The 21,950-nt window shown below is 43.4% G+C and overlaps 1 protein-coding gene across 1 annotated transcript in view; it reads right to left on the reverse strand.

The window, feature by feature from the left end:
* Positions 1 to 1,602: 1,602 nt before the first annotated feature.
* LOC309440189 ((E2-independent) E3 ubiquitin-conjugating enzyme FATS) overlaps positions 1,603 to 21,950 on the reverse strand; it is a 35,310-nt gene continuing 14,962 nt past the window's right edge. Inside the window, exons 3-8 of the mRNA XM_082053610.1 lie at positions 18,300 to 18,590; positions 16,165 to 16,358; positions 14,501 to 14,699; positions 4,406 to 4,469; positions 3,094 to 3,193; positions 1,603 to 2,512 (exon numbers count right to left, since the gene is read on the reverse strand). Coding sequence (XP_081909736.1) covers positions 2,474 to 2,512; positions 3,094 to 3,193; positions 4,406 to 4,469; positions 14,501 to 14,699; positions 16,165 to 16,358; positions 18,300 to 18,590 — 887 coding nt within the window. The 3' untranslated portion in view covers positions 1,603 to 2,473. The remainder of the gene's footprint in view (positions 2,513 to 3,093; positions 3,194 to 4,405; positions 4,470 to 14,500; positions 14,700 to 16,164; positions 16,359 to 18,299; positions 18,591 to 21,950) is intronic.

A 21,950-nucleotide genomic window follows, 5' to 3' on the forward strand; every position in this document is an offset into this window, starting at 1 on the left:
TCATGAGGACCTCGGTGCTGTGATTTCTAAGGAGGATCAGCTCCTCTGTTTGATATTCCCATCCAGACAATGAGAAGCATGTGAAACATGCATATATATTTATATGCATTTACATATGCATATAAAATTTTACAGGCATGGAGGAGGGATATTATGGCAGTTAGATTAAGATACCTCCCTTTAGCTCCTGGGCATCCTGCAGGACAAATGTCTGATTTCCATGTAAAATACTCTTTACTCCCAATGGGGAAGACTCTGGCTCTTCCACTCTGCCAGAGAAGAGGTGGCAAAAGTTTTGGGGCTCTCTTCTGGTGGCACTAAGTGTCCCACACCAGGGGGCATCCCTTGCCCACGCTGGATCTTGCTGTGTGCTCCTCTGCATTCCATCCAGATATAACCATGGATCCCAAACACCCAGTATCTTGTCACCATACCAAAATGTCTTGCTGTGGCTATACAGGAAGGCTACAAGCAGGCTTAAATATAGATAGTATTCCTCTGCAGATCCGTGCAGGAAATAAGGCTCCAGAAGGGTACAAACTTGCTAAACCAAAGCTGCATTTCTCTGAAGTCAAGAAACAAGAGACTGAGGAACCAAGGTGGAAAAATGCTGGGTTCCTGCTGAAATCAAAGGGGATTTTGGTGCTGACTTCTATAGGAAACGTCCCAGTTTGTAGTGAGCTATAAAGGGATGAAAGCTTGAAAGATAATCCTTCAGATCCAGTTTAGGAGACCGTGTGTGTGGGTGTGTTTACAGCTATAATTTATCACTCTATGGTGGAGACCCAGAAGTGCAGCAGCGAGAAAAAGGCCCTCGTGTTTGCGCAGGCCACGTGTTTGTCCTGGAGAGCAGCAAGGTGGACCAAGGAACCCACAGCAGCGCAGATCTACCACACAGTTGAGCTGCCAAATGTGGAGGATGCTCCACCATTCAGTCCCTTTGCAAACTCCTGGAGCTACGTGTGGTCCAGCCCTGACTTCAGCTCCCAGTACAGTGTTATTTTCTTGGTTAAAAAGACATTTTTTGAGGAAGAACCCTGGCAGTTTCTTCCTCCCAGCCAGCATTACCTTACCTTACATACCCTCTCAAAACGTATTGAACTAATTGATGAGCTTTTAAAAATACCTGTCTGGACTGCAATATATTTGTTCAACAAATATCTTCTTTGTGAGCAAAAATCATCCTCATTAATCCTCCTTTACAAACTGCAAAGCTGAAACACAAAGAGGCAAAATAATCTGACAGAGACAGTCAGAGCACAAATTGTGAGTAGGTTCCTTGTGTCCAGCACCGGTCACACAGCTGGAGGCTGTTGCAGTGGCCAAAGCTCAGCTCACAAACATCCCTCTTCCAAAAAACCTGACCTTACATCTCAGGCTAAGTTAGAAAAAATAAAGCATAGATATCAAAGACCAAATTCCAGCCTCATTCAAACACACCCAATTGAGTGTGCATGCAATGGAGGTTAACACAATGATTTTTATGGGCAGTATTTTTTACCAAAAGGATTTGTGGCGTATAAAGTCATGACTACTCAAGCATTTTCTATAATTGTGTTATATTTAACAGTACCAAATAAAAACATAGCAGTTGGATCAGTATTGTATTCATATTTTATTCCATAAATAAACTCCGTTGGTTTGTAAGCTGGTTGTTTTTACTTCCAAAATGTACAAATAAAGATTTAAATATTTTTGGAGGAAACATTACAGATGGTTTGAGTTCTGAAGTTTTGATGCAAACATACTGCTTGGCCCCACTTCTTCATATGCCATTTCTAGAAATACTTAATGCTCGCAGAAGTGGACTAAAATATATATTACAATGAAAACCACAAAAAAAACCAGTGTTATAATCAAATTTTTAAATGTTGCCCTTTAACAGGTAAGCTTGCTGTGTAGATTCACTACATAAACAGGAATGGAGTTCTTCACAGAGCTAAAATATTGGTCTCTTTTGGAATGTTAAGTATTAATATGAAACTGCTGCTGCTATGGTTATGTGGTAATGCTATTTCAGCCAGTTTCTAAACATAACAAATAACAATATTTGTTTCTCTTCAACGATTTCACTCACAGGAAATCAATTAATAGAATACTTCAGAGAAATAAGTTCTCCAGGTCTCATAAACCCAGTTCTATTGCTACAGAGACGTATACTTTCCAAAAGATTAAGATAAATAATACCACCGTAATTCAGTATTTGCATTAAAAAATATTAAAATCATTTCCTCTGGGTAAACTGACCCAAAGACAAAGCTCTGAAAAAGCTGTGTTCTGTTGTAGACTGGTTTTGATTACTTGAAAGTTGTCTTAAAATGTCAGTTGAAATAGAAATGTTTTTTCTTTACATAAAAAGCCAAAGATAAGAAAAATACCTCCAGGTAATTCAGATAACAGTAAGTTTTATGGCTTATTCAGCAGTCAAAGGCTTTCAAGATCCAATCAGGATGCTGGGCAGGAGAATCCTTTGTCACTCTGTGTTTCTTTGGAGGAGCTGGTCCAGTAATTGCTAGGGAAAAAGAATGCAAGCCAGACTTAAGATACCATTAAAGCACATGAGGTGGCCATAATCACAGGAATCTTCAGCGGTACTGTAGGTGAGATGGTGTGAGCATTCTTAGGCCTGAAATCTACTGGTTACATTGCTAAAAAAAACCCAAAACCGAAAAACAAAAAAGGTATAGAAAGCTTTTCCATCTTGGACAGGAAGGGTGGAATTGCATGGAGAAAAAATGCACTGAAACAAGGAAAAACCTGGTACTTGTGTGCAACATGGAGCAGGATTATCTGGGAACGCCTCAGATCTGCACCTGGATTAACTGCGCTGGTACAGCTTTCTATCAGCATCACTCATCTTCAAAAAAAACCCCAAGTATCTTGGATGCTTATTCCAACACTAGGTTCGGTTGTTAATTCAAGCCTAAAGAAGTGTCTAACCCCAAGGACAAGATTTAAACCCCATGGTTTGCTGTAGGGTTTGCACAGATTAGCACAGGCTCTCCAGGAAGGTGCTGCCTCATGGGCCCTGTCCGTGGGTCAAGGTTGGTTACAAAACGATGGATTCGCTTGGCATTGACAATAAATCCGTACCTTCTTAAAGATCTCAACACGCAGCCTGTTACTCTGGACGATGATCCGTTTCTGCTTTTCTTCTTGTTTCTTTTTGACTTCAGGTAAATTGTCGTAAATCCTGGAATGCATTTAGGAAGTTAATTTCATGCATCATCCCCGAGACTCACAAATAATTTATCTTTTCCTATAGGAAATGTTTGCCTTCAATGCAATACTTGTCATTAATAGGCATCTCTAAGTACTTGACTCAGATTTATGCATGGGAATTATAAATAATTGACAATAACGTTTTTATATAAAGTCTGACTTGTTGAAAAACACTTCTAATTTTGGAGTAGAAAGTAAAGAAACAGATAGGATTACGTTATCTCAATGCAGTGGCGTAATTCTGGAGTAGCTTCTAATGAGCTCAGTGGAGTTGGTTTCAATTTATAGCAACATAATTCAAACCAGAATGTGGCCCGTATACTTTTTTTTTTTTTAATTTATCTCACAAAACTAATACCAAGCAATTATTTTAAAGTATTTTTCTAAAATATAAGAAAACCATCATTAAAAGACTGCAGATTGTTAACTTTCTTTCCAGTATCATTAGGAACTCTGTTTACCAAGGAGAACGCAATCTGTCCATTTTAAAAATAGTTACTTGCCCTCAGAAAGGTGACTTCTGGTCTGCTCTTTTCCCATGGAAATAAATTATAACATACCCAGGGGTCCAAAAAGAAAGTCGGATTTTCCTTCGCAGCAGTTCTGTCATTCGTGTGCATAAAAAGCCTGTTTGGTTCTGACTTTTGCTCATGATACTTTGCAAAACTGAGTTCTTGAAGCAGCCTGTTTTGTCTGGGGATTATATTTTGGAGAAGTGGAATGGGAAACATCTTGAGTTCTCTTAAAAATGGGGTGAATTCTGCCTGGTAGCAGCTTTCCTTGCTGTAAATGACGGTGTGAAATGCAACGCAGTTTAAGGTCAGACACCACATCCCCAGTAGTTTGCTGTAATTCCCACGCTATGTGTCATAATCAGGATGGGGAAAAAAAGCCCCAAAGTGACTATACTGCTTATATTTTTGAATGCCCAACACGAGGTACCTGTCAGGGACTTAGATTTCATGCTGTGGCTACTCCATGCCGTCTGCAACTGCTAGAAAAGGGGCGCTCAAAGGGCAGGGCTGCCCCAAATCTGTCAAACTGATACAGGGGAAGACAAATATGAGCATTGCAGAAAAGCGTGGCAAGGGGCGCGACAGACCAGCCCTCCGGCGAGCCAAGATGACGAGGGCGCACTCTGCCTTGGGCGTCAGATGGCAGCGATTCACAGGGAACTTCGTACCTTTTGGATCTCATATGCATCTCCTTCTCCGGAATGAATCTTTCCTTGGGTTTGAAGAGGTTGTCTAGCAGAGGAAAAAATAAGGTTAATGTTGGAAGAATCTGTGCTTGCTGAAATTTTAAATGTCATATCCCGTGTAGTCAAGATATGCTATTTGTGATTAAATTTTTGATGGCTTAAGGCTGGATCCATATCTCCGTAGGTCAATGGAAAGGTACTTAGCAACTTCATTTGGAACTGAATTTATTTCCGAAGCTGCCCTACAGAAGGTGAAGGCTGAATAAGACCCATCATTTATCTTTTATCGTTGTCACATGCAGCTATGTACACCCTTTATTCAGACCAAGAACCAGCCATGATTTCTGATGTATCGAGGGACCAATGTGCCCCACGTGCTTGTGCAGGTGATCGCACCCACGCACACTGTCCGCATCCTCAACTGATGCGTGTTGGGAACCTGGCCTGGTATGATCATTTCTGATTCAATTTACACCTGTTTTACAGGGCTGTGAATAATTAAACCAAGCATTAGGTGGAGGGAAACGATATTACTCTTTCCTGATCAAATATGAAGATATCTGTGATAACTCCAATCAGCATTTCCCTGGATACAGGAAAATAATTACAGATCCTGGCAGTCAGTGAATCTCAAGAATAGGTGATTTTAACACCTTCCTTGCAAAAATGTTTTCTGAATGGGAAGGGATGGTGTTTGTATAAGGTGGAAAGCCAGTAAATATGTCATCAGAACTGCTTCGTGGTGATGCAGACACATTTATCAGGGGGAGGAGGAAGGAGAGGACTGTTACCTGCACAGCGACGTTAGTTAGAATTGCACCAAGATGGTGAAAGAAAAAGTGGGGAGACAGGGGCAGGGACCCCGCTCTGTATGGCAGGACATAAATGGTTTTGTGTTCTGGTCTCTGAACACAAGAACGAGCAGAGCAGGCCCAGGAGGTTTCCCCAGGGCGCTGGGGACAGGGGTGTGATGCCCTGTGCAGTCACACGGAGCTGAACATCAAAGACATTTGCCAGTATCTTTGCAGAACATATGCATAAGATAAATAGATGTGCAAACTTTTTAGCACTTTTCCATTTTCCAAGGAAGTTCAGAAGACATAATATATATCACAGCAGGCACCACATCAGCCTCTTTCTGCCATCTTACTAAAGAGAAAAATACAATAATCAAGGCAGAGAAGTAAATACAGAGAATAATTCGTTCCAGAACTGCCCCATGCAGACTCTAGCCCTGAGTAGACATAGCAACCACTACCCAAAAAAGACCCCTTCTCCCCAGGTTCGCTTCCCTGCTGCTTGAGACACTAAATGTTTCAGGAATATTGATGGGAGATGTCTTAGCAGCAAAACATCCCCGAGCAGCTCACGGGGCTGCACCTGAGGGCACAGTTGTACTCAGATTATCATGTTTCTCAGAAAAGATGCTACATGTCCTTTAAGATCACTGTTGTATCTTGATGTAAAAATAAAAGGGAGCTTTGCAGCAGCTCCTATTCTGAACCGGTACAGCTTTCAAAACACAAACTGAGTAAGCAGGGGAGGCTGCAAAGCCTCCTCTGCCTGAGGATTAACTTTTCTCTGCTCAGTGACTATCTACTCTTAATCATTCCTATTAAATCTCCAGCACACACAAGCAACATGCTCAATTTGCAAGGAAAATATAATTTGCCTTTTCTTTATTAATGTTTTTATGTTCGTTTACATGTTGATTAACTTAAAAGGGACACACACTTGGATGCTATTGCTGTCCAAACAACCCTGACAACTAAAGGGAACAGATTGTCTGTGACATGAACGGTCCTGGTGAAGGATGATGGTGCAGGGTGATTGATTTTCTGGGACTAGTGTGGATCCCAGCACACTCCAGAGCAGCCTCAGCACCATCGCTTGCTGCTGGAGGTTGCACACCTTGTTCAGACAGTGCAGGGTTGCAGGATGCGTCCCTTCCCACAAGGCACATCCTCTAACCCAGAGAATGGCATAGGATCCATCTGAAATCCCATAAAGCCATCACTATGCAGTGCTAAAACAAAACCAGGAGGCACTTCATGCTACACAGAAAATTCAGGCATCTTTTTTGTCTGTGTGGTAATAGAGTCCCTGGTATGAGATCCACGCTGTGACAACCAGGCCCTCGCATGTTCCCGCATCCTTGGGCACAAAAGCGCAAGGAAATAAGACCCCGGCAGAAAGCGGCACTACCTGCACCAAACCGCCCTGCAGCAAGCCCAGGTGGACCTCTCCTACATTGCAATATGATCAGATTTTACATTTGAGCAGGTTTTACATCATTTCCCACGCACCCCGAGTGACATCTGCTCAAACTCATGGACATTCATCCCAGCAACCCTCAGATGTTGGATTTCTGGAAGAAAACTAGTTGTTTTAGGGATCCCCTCCTTTCTCCCCTCCCTAAATAAAAGCTGTTAATGACACGTTACCATTTCCAGAGCTCTGTGCTAATCCACCAGACCACACGAGGGACGCAAACCCAGCCAGGGCTCTGCAGGCCCCTGACCCATCTTGTAAACAACAGGACAAGCTGATCTGTGGTTTTCTAGGACTCATGAAGACTGGTTGGCCTCTGAGTTTGGGTGCTGGGAAGCGCCGCAGAGGCCGAGAGCCACGCAGAATAAATCCTCCAGAATAATCCTCTCCTGGTGGCACAGAAATGCTTTTAAAGGGCGTCAGGCCCATCGCTGCCCGCGATTCTGTCTGGAATTTGGTATTTGGTGCGCGGGTGGCTTTGAAGGGAAGGATTAAAGAGAGATTCTGAGGAAATCCTCCAAGAGAAGTAAAATAAATCTACCTTGGTTTTAAAAATATCCTTTGTGAAGCAGTTTGGAGTCAAAAGGTTAACACTTATGCCTAAACATTCATGTAGTATCTCTCGGCTCACCCGCAGGTCACTATGTATGGGGAAAAAATCAAATGCAAGCATCATGCAGAAATAAGGGCAATCCTTGATGGACTTTAGGATTAGAGTTCAACAATTAGCTGAAAAATAAAGATTAGTATGGGAAAATAAAAATCATACGTGCATTTAAATATTTGTTAATGTTCAATATCAAGAAGGAAACTGATTTCAAAGTGGAAGAGCAGCACACATTCAGAGCTATAATAGCCTGTCAAACACATCACAAAGAGCTGAGTTAACATCCTTTCCACCAAGCAAAGATCAAAGTGGGGCATAACATGGACAATTACCCAGTTTGTAGTCTTCTAAATTGCAGTTTATCAAAGTTCCTTATCAAATTTCATACGCTTCTATTACTGTTGGAGAAAACTATTCTGAAGGATAGAAAAGAAGGGACTTCAAAGCAGACATTCAGCATTTCCAGTGATGCACCGCAGTTCAAAAAGGGTATAGACAGCCAGCCAGCCACTAAACACTTCATTGGTGTTTTATTCAAACCTTGAGAAACTACTGAGCTTCTGGTATTTCCACCAGCACTGTGTGTGACAGTCCTCTGACATCTCCACAGCGGCAGAAAGAGGCCACTATGGCAAGTTATAAATGAAGGCAAATGGGTCATCACTGTACTGTATTTTAACTAAAGCTCAACTGCACCTCAGACAGGCTGAGGAACTTTCCTGCTCGGGAAGTCAGGAAATGTTTAGACTGTGCACAGATAACACGATCATGTTGGAACCATCCCCTGGCTTCCTACTTACCACTAGATCACTGAAATACACAAAAAACAAAAAGAGTGGTAAAATTCACCGAAAGCAAAACTCTGCCCATCAGAATATACACACATTTCCTCCTAGAGTGAATGTGAATTCTCAAAGTCTGTTAGGAGCTGAAACGTGCCTTTGAGGATGTATTGCCAGCCCCTGAAAAGCAAATCACTGATAATGGTGGTTTTCTAATTAAACTGCTTTTTCACTGAATTGAAAGAATGATTCACCAAAACCTCATTCACTGACTGCTTTTAAAATCAACAGTAATCTCAAATATAAATTAGCCTTGAATCTAAGATAAACGTCAAGGTAGCGTTCAGCTTGGCTGGGAATTCATCCAGAGAATATGAACTGGTGCCTACACCCAGGGGTGCTGCCCAAACTTTTGCACATTGTACGTCAATGACTTCATGCAATGAATTACTGCAGCCACAGTCAACAGATGAGGGTTCGGTATTATTTATCAAGATTGCAATAACCCACTAGTTAAAGTTTGATGGTAAGTCTGCCTGGACTTTCTGCTGGTCTCTGAGAAATGCTGAAGCTCAAAACTGGTCCCTCACCCAGGAGGACACACAGGAAGGTGGTTCATGGCTTTTCTAGCTGTTCAGGTCTGTCCTGCTCTGTGGCTATTGCGACTTCTGATCCTCCTTAATATTTCAGCCTTAACAACAGAAAACGTCACTAGTACCTCCAAAAAACCCATAAAGTTTACAGGTTTATGAAAACATTTTCACACTAAATTAATTCTGGGTGTGCCTCCTCTGTCCAACTAGTACTTGAACACTCATGGATTTCATCCACAAAAAAGATTAATTAGCACCTCACTCTGCCTTCTTAAGTCATTCTTGTTTGATTAGAGCATGTTGTCTTGAAAAGCATAAAATTTCTTTCAAAAAAATAGCAATTAATGAAGAAATTATGACCAATCTCAGTAAATTCAGCAAAAGATTAATTTATACTGTGGTAAAATTTGCACTAGCTTCTTAATCCCGACTTCTTTAGTTTCAATCTCTAATCATGGGTGGATTAACAAATCCATCAGCAAAAATTCAGTTTTCTGTTTGGCTACTTCAAGACTCCAATGGAATTATCCCCCAGCAGATTGACTGAACTTCATGAGTCGCCCATTGTAAGGCACCTCGTTTCAACCACATCCACATGTGTCACCATCCTCACAGAAAACTCTTCATATTTGAAGATTTTTCAATTTATCACCACCTTGCACAGAGGCTGGTCATCTCCCCGCTTCGCGAGGATGTGGGCATGGAGGGGACGTGCTGGTCACCCCATCCACGGCATCACACCCTCTTGTCATCACAGTGAGTCGGAGCATCGGGCTCCCAAGGGACCATGTCACCCGCCACCGGTGTCCTGCAACGCGCTGCCATGTTTAGTGACTAATGGGCACTGCTCTAATCAATGTGATGAGTAATAATATCATAATAGGTCATTCCTCTTTATAATTCAATTCTCTGACTGCAGCTTGGTCTTAATTCAGAGCTGTCAGCCTCAACCAAGTGGCCAGGTGCCAACAGCATCAATGGCACTACCGCCAGCGATGAGATCGATGGGAAAAGGACCCTGAGAAATGGCACAACTAACGTCATACATGATAGGACCTGAGGGAATGGCAGAAGATGTGCCAGGGAGGGTCAGTTGGACATGAGGAAAAGGTTCTTCACCCAGAGGTGCTGGACACTGAACAGGCTCCCAGGGAGGTGTCACAGCCCCAACCTGACAGTGTTCAAGAAGAGACTGGACACTGTCCTCAGACACACGGGGTGACCTGTGGGGTGTCCTGTGCAGGGACAGGAGCTGGACTCCATGATCCTTGGGGGTCCAGCTCAGGACATTCCATGATTCTATGGTGGCTGCAAACATCTCGTCAGCCACCAAGACCACGAGGATGCACATTGGCAGCCGCAGGACTTGCCAGCTGCGCACTTATTGTGAATTTTCTTATTCCTATCTTCTTGTCTCTTTACAGCCCAAATAAAAACCTCCCTGGCATAGACACTCTCAAGAAACCAAACCCTTGAAAACGCAAACAAACAAACAGCAATCCTCGCCCTCCAGGCCTTTGCAGTTACAATAAAGCTTTTTGGAAAGGTTTAGAACCATGACTGAGGAGGTATGGACTTGTTTCCAAAATATTACTAAAGATCCAGGCTTTGGATAGAAAGCCAGAGAATCACAGCAGGCACCGCGGTAGGGGTTGAATGGTAACGTTCAACTTCTATTGCCATTTCCAACGAACTGCCACCCTCTCAAAGGAAAGGAAAATGGAAGGTATGAAAAAACCATATGTGCCTGAGAATTTTTTAAGAAAATCTCTGAAAGTGCTTGTGTACACTAAGATCAGAAGGCTGTTCATTATGCAGATTTAAAGGCCTATAAACAGCTGGTAGCCCTGTCACTGAAGTAATTACATTACGGCTTTCAAGATTTAAATCCGGTTATTTGAACATTGTTTCTATTCAGTTCGTCACAGTGGGATCTCTAATTTGTTCGACATACTCAACAGCAGAGTAGTCTATCTTGGACTAATTAGCTCTCTCGAAATTGAGCGGTACCCATTACGCGGCACAAAGGCTAGCGTGAGAGTTGCAGGTTCTCTGCCTTCAAAGTGCCCTCGTGATGATAAAATCTGCCGCAGGATAAACATTTTCATTTTACTAAGATTACTCGCAGCATTTCGTAAAATCCCGCTCACGAGTTACAGTTGAAAACGGTAAACAACTTGGGTTTTTTTGAGGATGAAAAGGTAAACGGAAACTGCACAGATGTTGGTATTTATATGGAAATGATGCTGAATGCCAGTGATTTCCCTCTCCTACAAGAAACTAAAGTTGTAACAAAACTGTAGAAACATTGGAAAACTGCGCTAAGCATTTCATATTATCAATAAAAAGACTTTAGTGTGAGAGAATAATCTCAGGTGGAGAAAAAAAATCTCTCAAGGTCGCTGCTCTTTTAGCTGGGTGAAATTATTTTATTGAAATAAAAGCTGCAAGTGCAGAGAAGCGCACGTAAGAAGCTGATTTTGGAGAGAGATAATTGCAGCAAACTTGACAAGGGCAGAGGGAAACCCATAAAAGCAGGATGTCACCCGAGGGGACATCCCCACTTCTCCCCCTCTGGTGCCACCAGATGTGGACATGGGGAGCTGGGCCAGAGAATGTCCTCTGGTGCTGGAAAACTAGTCAGATAATTACTGTTGCTGCCAGTGCTTGCAACAGTGACCTGTTCTGCGAGTCCCTCAGGGTTGCACAGAGACAACCTGCTCCTGCCCAGCCACAAATGTGCTTAAAATCCATCCTTGGGGTCCCTGGAAACGAAACTCATCAGCCAACCTGCCCTTACAAAAAAAGACCGTCGGTAAATGTATAAGGGTGTGCTGGCAATGAGCCCTATGGACCTCAGAGTCATGAAGACCTCTATGTCCACAAACCCCCGAGACATCAGGAAAGAGAAAAAAAGAGAGAGAAGGAAACAATTAGACTGAAAAAGCCACCAGACAATCATACTCTGAAGCCATCAGTATGATTCTATACACTTGAGCCAGTTTCTGGGTCATCCTTTTACTCTCCTGTGCTCTTAATTTCCAGTGTTTTTCCCATGTGTGTTGCTGTGGAAGAGCAGCCTGCTTCCTGAGACCACGATACCAGACGTCCCTTCCAACCCCGAGCATTCTGTGATTCTGTGAAGGGAGGTGGTGCTGGTCTATTCCCCACCATCTCCCACCTCCCTCCCGCCTCTGCCGCACCAGCTCATCTGATGACAGAGCTGGATTGGTCATTTGATCCGAGAAAACCTCAAAGACGGAATCTTAATTAAAAAAAATACATAAATGAAAAAGCAGCTCCTGGTAGATCCAGCTGAAATATAAGTCATGCGCAGTGACAGAGCAGACGGTGACGCTGCTGCTCATGCCCACAACCTCCCTCGCGCCAGGTTATAATGGGAAATGGTATTCACAGATCGCTGGGATTTTGGTGTCCACTTTCCATCCCAGTGAATGAAACTGCGCTTGCATCCCCTACCTGGACCACACTGGCATTTTCATTTCATTTTACTTTTGTTTTCTAAAACATGATGCAAAGTCCTTCATTGCTTTAAAAGCACCTTTTCCACGCTAAAGTGGCTTTTTCAGAGACTACAGAATATAGATGGCAATAAGCGATAACTTCTCTTCCTTGCAGCTTTGGGGGCAGGCAGGAGGGAAGGAGAAGGCTGTGGCCCTGGTGTCATCACCAGGGACATCAGGAGGACACAGGCTGACAGTGGCCTGGGCGAGCACGGGGTGAAGCCCTTGTCTCTTCTGCAAAAGGGGTTGCAACTGGAAAAGTTCAGCAGCACCTGTAGGAAACGAGCAGCCCCCACTGGGGGACCCATCAATGATACTAATCCTTCTGCACAACAGTATCCACCAGGAGAAGTCCAAAAATACCAAGCGTCAGGAGGCAAAGCAAATTAAATACAGTCAGTACGCTCCCACACAGCCCTCCGGACCGCAGCCTATGCGGTTGTGCTTTATTAGGGATTTCCAGTATGGATTAAAGGTGTGCTTAAACAATAGACATGTGACACTTCTATAATTATAAAAAGATTACAGTTTCACAAACAGAAAATGACACGTGGCTAGATGAAGGCAGATGAGTTACGGAAACTAAATATTCTCTTTAGACAAATTTATCTTTAATGACTAACCACTGGAAGAGGGAAATAGTAATTTACTTGAATAATTAATGACTATATTTCAATATTATGCTTTTATTACTCATTAAACAAGCATAAAGATTAATCTTTAATTATAATTTAAGGAGAAATATGTTTAACCTTTCATTTTTTTTTTGTTTCATAAGGTATTTGCAGAGTGGTTTGGGAGACTTTTGAAGATGACCAAACAAAGAGGGACGTATTTGTCACTTCTAGGATATATGACAAACTCCTGGCAGTGCCACTGCCTGCTGGGAGGGCTGGCTGGTGCAGGGCCCCCAACAGCGGGGCAGCCTGGCCCCAAGAGATCTGAACTCAAATCAATTAACTTGAATAACTGAAGTGGTGAATGAATTTTATCAACTCTTTAAATTATAATTCATCCTTTGTTGCTTCTATTTATATTTATGTCTTGCTATAAAACCCCATTACATATCTGATGTAAGGCTGACTCTCTCATATCGCAACAGTCGGCACAGACAGCCGAGCACTGAGATGGGGGCTGCACCCAATCTCATTCCCCATGGAGCAAGAAACATGTATGTTTTTCCCAGTGTTGAGGACATCAGAGATTTTCATTCCTGCTTCCTCCAGACGACCCATCTAGCTTAATGTTTTCAATCGATTTACTTTTCAGTAGAATAATGCGGCTTCAACCAGCCACCAATTTAAAACCAAAATGTAAAGAGGAATGCCAATCAAATAAAGCTTTTCCTTTACTCAACTGAATTAAGTAACAGCCAGATGGTAATTAAAAAATTAAATTAAAAAAAAATGAAACAAAACAAAAGTAATTTGTTTAACATCTTGTGCACAGAGAATATTTACAGAGGTGCTATTGGGAGGGAGCTGCGAGGGACCTTCTCAGAGAGAATCATTTTACTTGCTCGGTATTGAGTCTGTTTACCCCTAGGGTAATAAAACCTGAATTAGGAAATCATGGAGTTTAGATGCATTGATTTAGCCGCCTCATGTACAGCTGCTGGGCAGACAAGTGTTCCCCACAGCTAAGTCACTGCTGAGGGCTTCATAAGACAAGTGGCAAGTCCACATCTGAAGCTGCTGAGAAGACCCTATTGGTACTCCTACTGCCAAATCCCACCTGTCCCCCCGTCTGTCACTTCTCTCCCCCAAACTGCTCTTTCTGTGAGCAGCGAGAGCTATGAAATGTCATTTATTGCCACCACCTCTACTAATACTGGCCCAGGTTGGCCAGAGAGGTGGTGGATGAACCATCCCCGGAGACACCCCAGGCCAGGCTGGACGGGGCTCTGAGCAACCTGAGCTGGTGAAGATGTCCCTGCTCATGGCAGGGGTGGCACTGGATGGGCTTTGGAGGTCCCTTACAACCCAAACTGTTCTATGATTCTAACTAGCAGCAACTTGCATCACGCTGAAGAACGTGACTGCACGTGACAATGACATAAAGTGTGCAAGAAAGGCTCCTTCCACTGCCACAGAGCACAGAAAATACCTCATCCCCACTAACCCATCTCTGTGCTTCAGAAACTTTCTGCTTTGAGCTTTAGGAGAGAGGCTGGAGCGCTGGCGGGTGAAACAGGAGCAGCCGGTCTCACGTGTTTTCACAAAGTTAATACGCAAATACTACACACGTGCTGAGATTTCCAAGGCAGCTACAAACCTGTGTCTGATCACAACTCAACTTACCACTGAGAGGGTGAGGGATGGTGTATTGCTTCTTTTTGCTGGAGGTGGCTGCTGAGGAAAGCTTGCGGACGGGCGCTCCTTGGCTGCCCGCGGGAGCGTCGCTCTGCTGGGCTTTCCTCAGCTGGACCATCTGCTCGAGCCTCTTCAGCCTTTCTTGGGAACGAGAGATGAACTGGGGCTTGTGGACTTCCAGGGCTTCCTAAATGAAACACAGAAAGTGCCTTTTGTAAAAAGAACTAAAAGGAAGACAAAATATATATGTGATTGTGAATCTAACTGGGTTCCGTAAGCGACTGTCAATGAAAATTATTGCTTGTCCGTACCAAACTGCCTTCCTATCTTTGTGTTCTTCTACTATTAGAAAGCCGCCTTCGTGTGAAATTTCCAGATCAGACAAAGTGAATTTCTGAAAAAAAAAGCCCACTAACTTTCAGAAAACATATCCAAAAAGTTTTGAGTTACATCTTTTAAAAGTTAGCCAAATTCAAGTTCTTGATGTTTTGCCTATTTCCTTGGCTCATCCCATTGCCGAAGCAGCTTGTCACTCACAGTTCACAGGCTTTCCTGTTTATTTAGATTGTCATGCAGATCTATTCATAGATGATCCAGAAAGAAAATGCTTTCCAGTCAAAGGCTGCTCCAACATTTAGGAATGTCTGACGACAGAAGACAGGAGCGGAGATTGGTTTGCAACCCATGCCGGAGAAAAAGGCAGGAGAAAGAAATGTCTTGGGGAAATTTGTGAATCCCCGAAGTTTTACTCTGTTCTTCTATAGGAATGGCAGGTGGGGCTTAGAATGGGGAGCTCGTACAAGCAGGCAGCCAAGTCTTGGCAGCTGCTGCACGCTACCGAAACTTCACCGGAAAGGAGAAAAATTAAGGAAATGCAAACTTCTACTCTCAGGAAAAAACCCACCATGCAGGAAAAAGAAAACAAAAATAAAAATAAAGTAACTAACTAACCATAAACCCGCATATTAACAACAATAGCAACAAATCACAGTATCACAGTATGTTTGGGATTGGAAGAGATCTCAGAAGATCATCTAGTCCAATCCCCCCATGGAGCAGGAATGCCCAGATGAGGTTACACAGGAAGGTGTCCAGGCGGGTTGGAATGTCTGCAGAGAAGGAGACTCCACACCCCCCCTGGGCAGCCTGGGCCAGTGCTCCGTCACCCTCACTGAGAAGTTTCTTCTCAAATTTAAGTGGAACCTCTTGTGTTCCAGCTTGATCCCATTATCCCTTGTCCTATCATTGTTTGCCACCGTGAAGAGCCTGGCTCCATCCTTGTGGCACTCACCTTTTATATACTTATAGACATTACTAAGGTCCCCCCTTAGCCTCCTCTTCTCCAAACTAAAGAGCCCCAGCTCCCTCAGCCTTTCTTCATAAGGGAGATGCTCCACTCCCTTAATCATCTTTGTTGCCCTACGCTGGACTCTCTCCAGCAGTTCCCTGTCCTGCTGGAACTGAGGGGCCACAGCTGGACACAATATTCCAGGTGTGGTCTCCCCAGGGCAGAGCAGAGGGGCAGGAGAACCTCTCTGACCTACTGACCACCCCCTTCTAATACACCCCAGGATGCCGTTGGCCTTCCTGGCCACAAGGGCCCAGTGCTGGCTCATGGTCACCCTGCTGTCCCCAGGACCCCCATACTTTACCCGCAGCGTCAGCGAGGCTGGTGGGATTTTCTCAGGCCGGGAGCCGGTTTCTGGCCGGGCGAGCACGTCGTTTTTCTCTCGAGTGACACGTGGCGGGCGAGCGGTGCGCAGTGTCCCCCGGCCGGCCCGCTCCCGCTCGGCCGCCTCTGCGCGCTCCTCTGCTTTGTCACTTGAACCACAGAATTCATAATCACCTTCGAGAGATTTAAAAGTTCATTAAGAGTGCATGGGTAATTTTTTATTGGCTTCTCCACCTCATTAGACATAGAGGGCAATTTCTGAAATAAGAATGCCAAGGTATTATTAATAGGCCTCATTAAGCAGAATAGATCAAATCTAATCATAGGTCCTACTCACTGCCCTGTGACACCCGGAGTATCTTTCACATTAAGCCAGACATCACATCGAAGCGTAATTAAACCGCTCGGATGCTCAGCTCCAATTGCTGGTACCCGCATCCCAAAATCAAGATACTCCTGTACCACACTTGTATCATGGGAAAGCAAAGATATCACCCTACGACTTGCAGTTTGAGTTCATTTCAATTTATTGCATGTATTGTAGGAAATAACAGGTTGTTACAGACCTTAATCACATATCAATTCTCTTTGACCAGACTGAGGCTTTCATAAACACCACTCGTGTTTTTCTTTGCTGATAATATGCTTTACTCTCTATGATTTCTATATATTCATCAGCCAGTGGAAAGACCCAGTGAAAAAAATAATAAACAAAAGGCTAATGTGCATTATAACATATTATTATGAAAGCTGTCAATTCACACCGAGAGAAAAGGAGGTTATTTTCTACACTTATAATGATGCTTTAATGCTCTATGGCTGATACTCCCAGCACAAATTAGGACCAAAAGAGGCAACATGCTCAAAAAATCAGAACTGAGAAGATTCTCATTTAGAGGGCAGAATTAATCCAAAATAACAAAGTAACTTCAGAAGAGTTCCAAATGAACTATTTTAAAATTCAAACTGGAATACATCTTCCTTGCCAAATAATTTGATTTCTAGAACTAAGTATCTGGGAATAAGGCCCATTACTGTTTTATTTCAATTTTTGGTTACAATAAACTTAAAATATTTTCCTCTTTATGACATATTGTATGTATTATATTGTACTTAAAAAATATATTAAAATGATCTGTGTTGGGTACATTTGTGTTATAAAAGCCTGAAATGTATTTCCTCCCTAATACCGCTCTTGTTAACGTTTTGGAAAAAATCTTGAAACCTGTGAACATGAAATTAAACCTCTTGATAAGCCAGGTTTACAGAGGTGTCCATTAACTTGATCTTTGATAGATCTCAGCGGATGCTTCACTTCTGTAAAACCAGAAGTCACTTGCAGTTAGTGAACTGCTGTGATTTAACTTCAGGCACTGACAGCAGAACGCAGGATTCTCTCCTCTAAACAGGTGCCATATTCTGTACTTTTATAGTCAATACTCAAAAAGCTTTGCCTACCTGCCTCTGTAACAATAAATGCTGTAAGAAAACAGCATTTTAAAGATATTCTTGGAGTAAATGTCTCAGAAACTAAAGACAAATTAATCTATAGTATAGCTCAGCTGTCTTCTGCAAAAATACCTTGTCAATGAATACAGGTGCTCGTGTCATCTCCATTTTAGCTTTGTGAGTAAGTGTTGGAAGTAAGACACCCCAACAGGAGCTCAACTAGAAGAAATTATGGTTTACATGCTGAAACCTTAATGACAGTCGAAAAAGAACTATTGCAGAAGTGAAAGGTAACAAAACAAGGCTCTAAAAATAACCTCACTTCTGGTGTTTCTTGGCTGAACTGGAACTGCTTGACTCTGCAATTTTAATGTTTCTTCAGGATTTTCTTGAAAAATAATAATCACAATAATAATAATAATAATAATCATCATCATCGTCATCCCATCTTTGTCATTTTAATCTTGTTTTCTATTAACCACAGCAATGTATACAGTCCAATTAGTTGACTGATCTCTCACCAGATGACTCATACTCGGCACTTAAAGCTGGACAAAAACGGACACACTTTCCATTATTTCACTTTTTTTTTTTTTCCTTTCAGACTGATCTCATCTAATTATTGAAACCTTATTCCTAACAACCACAGCAGGATTTGTACCTTACTTTTTAGGAGCTGGTTTTGCCTGTGCACATTTTCTCCTGAGAGAATCCTCGATGAAGATTTTCTATTGCACGTACTACTGGAGATGGACATTCTTGGTTTCAGGAGGCCCTGTGCCTGGATCTCTTTGGGTTGGGAGGTGTCTTTGGAGGGATCTCTCTTTTTGGACGCGCCATCCGTAGCAGCAGCAGTTGCCTTTCTGGATGCTGTACCCGGAGAAGAAGCAGAGGCCGTAGTTCTGCTCCTGCCCGTGCTGTATTGCTGCTTCTTGCTTCCCGACAGCATTTGTGTTCCTGTGAAAAACAGGAAAAAAAGAACAACCCTGAACTCTATAACATGAGAACATTTTTCTTCCCAGCCCTCTAGTCCCCATCATTTTTATTTCCTGCAAAACCACTCGCAGTCATATATTTTAAAAGTTATAACGTACAAATTTTATCGTGACTGCCATGCAGTACCGCAACAAAACCGAAGAATCACAAAGGATACTTTTCACAAATACAAACTGCTCTTCCAAATAATACTGATACACTCTGGGCAGCGTGGAAGAAGTCAGGATATCTCTGACAAAAAGGTATGCGATATGTCTTTGTCTTCTCTCTTATTCACTTGAGAGGAATATTTTAGGGTGGTTAAATCTGATTGAAGTTATAGTTACAGACCCAATGGTGGCTGTGTTGAAAACTGGGATCAAAATGGTTTCAGGATCAGGGTTTTAGTGGAGTGACAGCCTCATAAACAGCCCCATCTCCAACATTTCCAGCGCCCTGCTCTACCTCTGTGCAAAGCCGCAGCAGGAACCAGCAGCAAAAAGGCACAATTTGTACAAGCCATGCTGGAATTGTTTTGACGATACGGATGTTGGACAGCAGCTACAACAGCAGCACCCGCCATGGCAGAAGCGACAGAGCTCTGTGCTACACAAACCTCCCGAGACGATTCAAGCTGACCACTGCTAATCCAGCCAAAGCCCAGAAAACCGAGAGTGTGGCAAATAAACACACAGAAGGGTCCATTTTCCAAAAGCCCATTTTCCAAGATGCATCTCACAGAATCCCAGACTGGCTGGGGTTGAAGGGACCTCTGGAGATCATCCAGTCCAACCCCCCTGCTCACGCAGGGTCACAGAGCAGATCACACAGGTCGGTCCAGGCGGGTTTGAATGTCTCAGAGAAGGAGACTCCACAGCCTCTCTGGGCAGCCTGGGCCAGGCTCTGGCACCTCAAAGTGAAGAAGTTTCTCCTTATATTCAGATGGAACCTCCTGTGCTTCAGTCTGTGCCCGTTGCCCCTCACCCTGTCACTGGGTACCACTGAGTCTGGTCCATCCTCTGACACCCACCCTGGAGATACTGATCAGCATTGATAAGACCCCTCTCAGCTTCTCTTCTCCAGCTGAACAGATCCAACTCACTCAGTCTCTCCTCATCAGAAAGATGCTCCAGGCCCCTCAGCATTTTCATAGCCCACTGCTGGACTCTCTCCAGTAACTCTGCATCCTTCTTAAACTGGAGAGCCCAGAAGAGTTTTGATGGGAGAAGAAAGAACAAAATAGAATAAAAAATCAGGAAATAAAACCCAAAGGATAAAGGACAGCATAGGAAGGGCATCGGGATCATCAAGGGGGGAAGAAAGGAGGAGCAGATGGGAACGACTATTTTCTGTCCCTATAAGCCCCTCACGGTGGTCCCTGGCCAGCAGGCACCCACATGGCCATGCACACAGCACAGCTCTGCTCTGGTTGTTTAAATCACGTGCATGAATTGCCTGCTGGCAGCCCTTGCCACAGGCTCACTCGAGACCTAAAGATTTATGTACATGGAAATGGTAAAAACCTCTGAGAGAAGGCAGCTGAGAGATTTGGGAAGTACAAGGGAAAAAAACCCCAACAACTGGTTTCAGGCCTCACCAAGAAACAAAACAAACCAGGCAGGGATTGTCTCATTCTCTGTCATGGACACAACACATTTAATAAACCACCAGCGTTTCAGGGCAAACACTTTTTAAAAAGTGACCACATAATGATTTTCTCTGCTGACTCCCCCTCCTAAACGCTTCTTTGCAATGTCTTGGTTGAGGACAGAGGAAAGATCAGAGGTGTTTTTCTTCTTTGATTCAATCCACGAGAAAGAGTGGAATGCCTCATCACATCAGGCACTTCTTTGGCTCATAGTCATTAAGTAAAATTAGACCCTGTGGTGCAGCGTGGGAAATCTTCAGTTAATGTTCCCAATCCTTAATCCGCTTGCAACAGATAAGAAGTATTATTTTCCACAAAATGATGATCCCCTACACATCTTAGTGATCTGTTGGTTCATGTTTCTCTTTGATCAGCCTGTATTGCTGAGGAATCAGAGGCATTCAGCTCCAGCATCTAGTGTTTTCCCCTTACCATGCGGATCACAAAGCTTTTGACATCTCCAGTTCCTTCCTGTAACTGCCATGGAGGGAGAACTCGCCTTCTCAGGGCACTCTCTAGCGAGGGATCCCTGGCAATCAGCACAGACAGAAAGAAACCCTCACTTTTCTAATTAACTTCATTGAGATAAACCCTGTCCCAAGCAATTTCACAGCCAGACAGAAAATCTGGACAAAGCGAGGAAGCGCACACAGAGCTCCCAAATTCTAGGCCAGCATCCAAGCTCTCCCTCTTCTCCCTGGTATGAGTTATTGTTCCCTTGCTTTTGACACATGGCAGACATTCGTGTTATCTTGCATCAGAACTTAGGTAAAATTAATTTTGATGCAAATACTCTCAGCAAACTGGGTAGACTCAATTCTGTACGTACCCGGAGCTCATGCATATACAGTGATCCGTTCCTTCATTCCCTGACCGATCCCATACCTGCAGTTCCGCACTGCGTTTCTACAAATGTTTTATGACATATAGAGGGGGCAAAAAACATTGGGAGAGATTAATGGGGTCATGTGCATCAAAGAGTGTGTGTGGGAAGAGGTAGAAACAGGCAGCGCGGCAGGAGAAGATGAAGAAAGCAGCAGGTAGCATTAAGTAACTGCGGAGCGGCAGAGAAGGAAGTCTGGTCACAAAGGCAGCCAAGATACTAGAAAGATAGAGGGGAAAAAACCAAGGGCAGCTAAACCACACAAAGAATTCGAATGGAAAACAGATTATCTCTTTAAATCATCTTTTAAACTAAAATAGTTTACTGGCCGGCAGAAAGCAGAGAGGAGAAGAAAAGAAAGTGGAAGGGAGAAAAGAGTTTCTGCTCATCCAAGGCAGCATCACAGTAGGAGATAATTTGCCTTCTTATCAAGAAGTGGTCTGTGCAACAAATGTGTGTGTTGTGAAGCCAAACAGCTCCTTCCCTGAGATTGTCAGAGCTCAGATCAGTGGTGTGGCCCCAGGAGAGGTTATTTGTTATGGCCGGGTATTGGTATCCAATACTGCAGCAGGGTGGTGGAAATAGGAATAAAACGGAGCGAGCACAGGAGTTGTCTGTAAGTCACGTCTCCCCTCTCGAACATTGCACAACATGGATCTGAACACAAGAAAGAAGAGTTGCCTGAAGTATTCACACTCCATTTACTCCTAACTATCGAACTAGTTATTTGTGGATATTGGCTTCTGAGTGTAAGCACCGTAACCTTCAGGAACTGAGAATTTAGCCCCAGGAATTTCTTACCTATGGCGCA

This window comes from Streptopelia decaocto (assembly GCF_964273445.1).
Source record: "Streptopelia decaocto genome assembly, chromosome: 5".
NCBI classification, from domain to species: Eukaryota; Metazoa; Chordata; class Aves; order Columbiformes; family Columbidae; genus Streptopelia; species Streptopelia decaocto.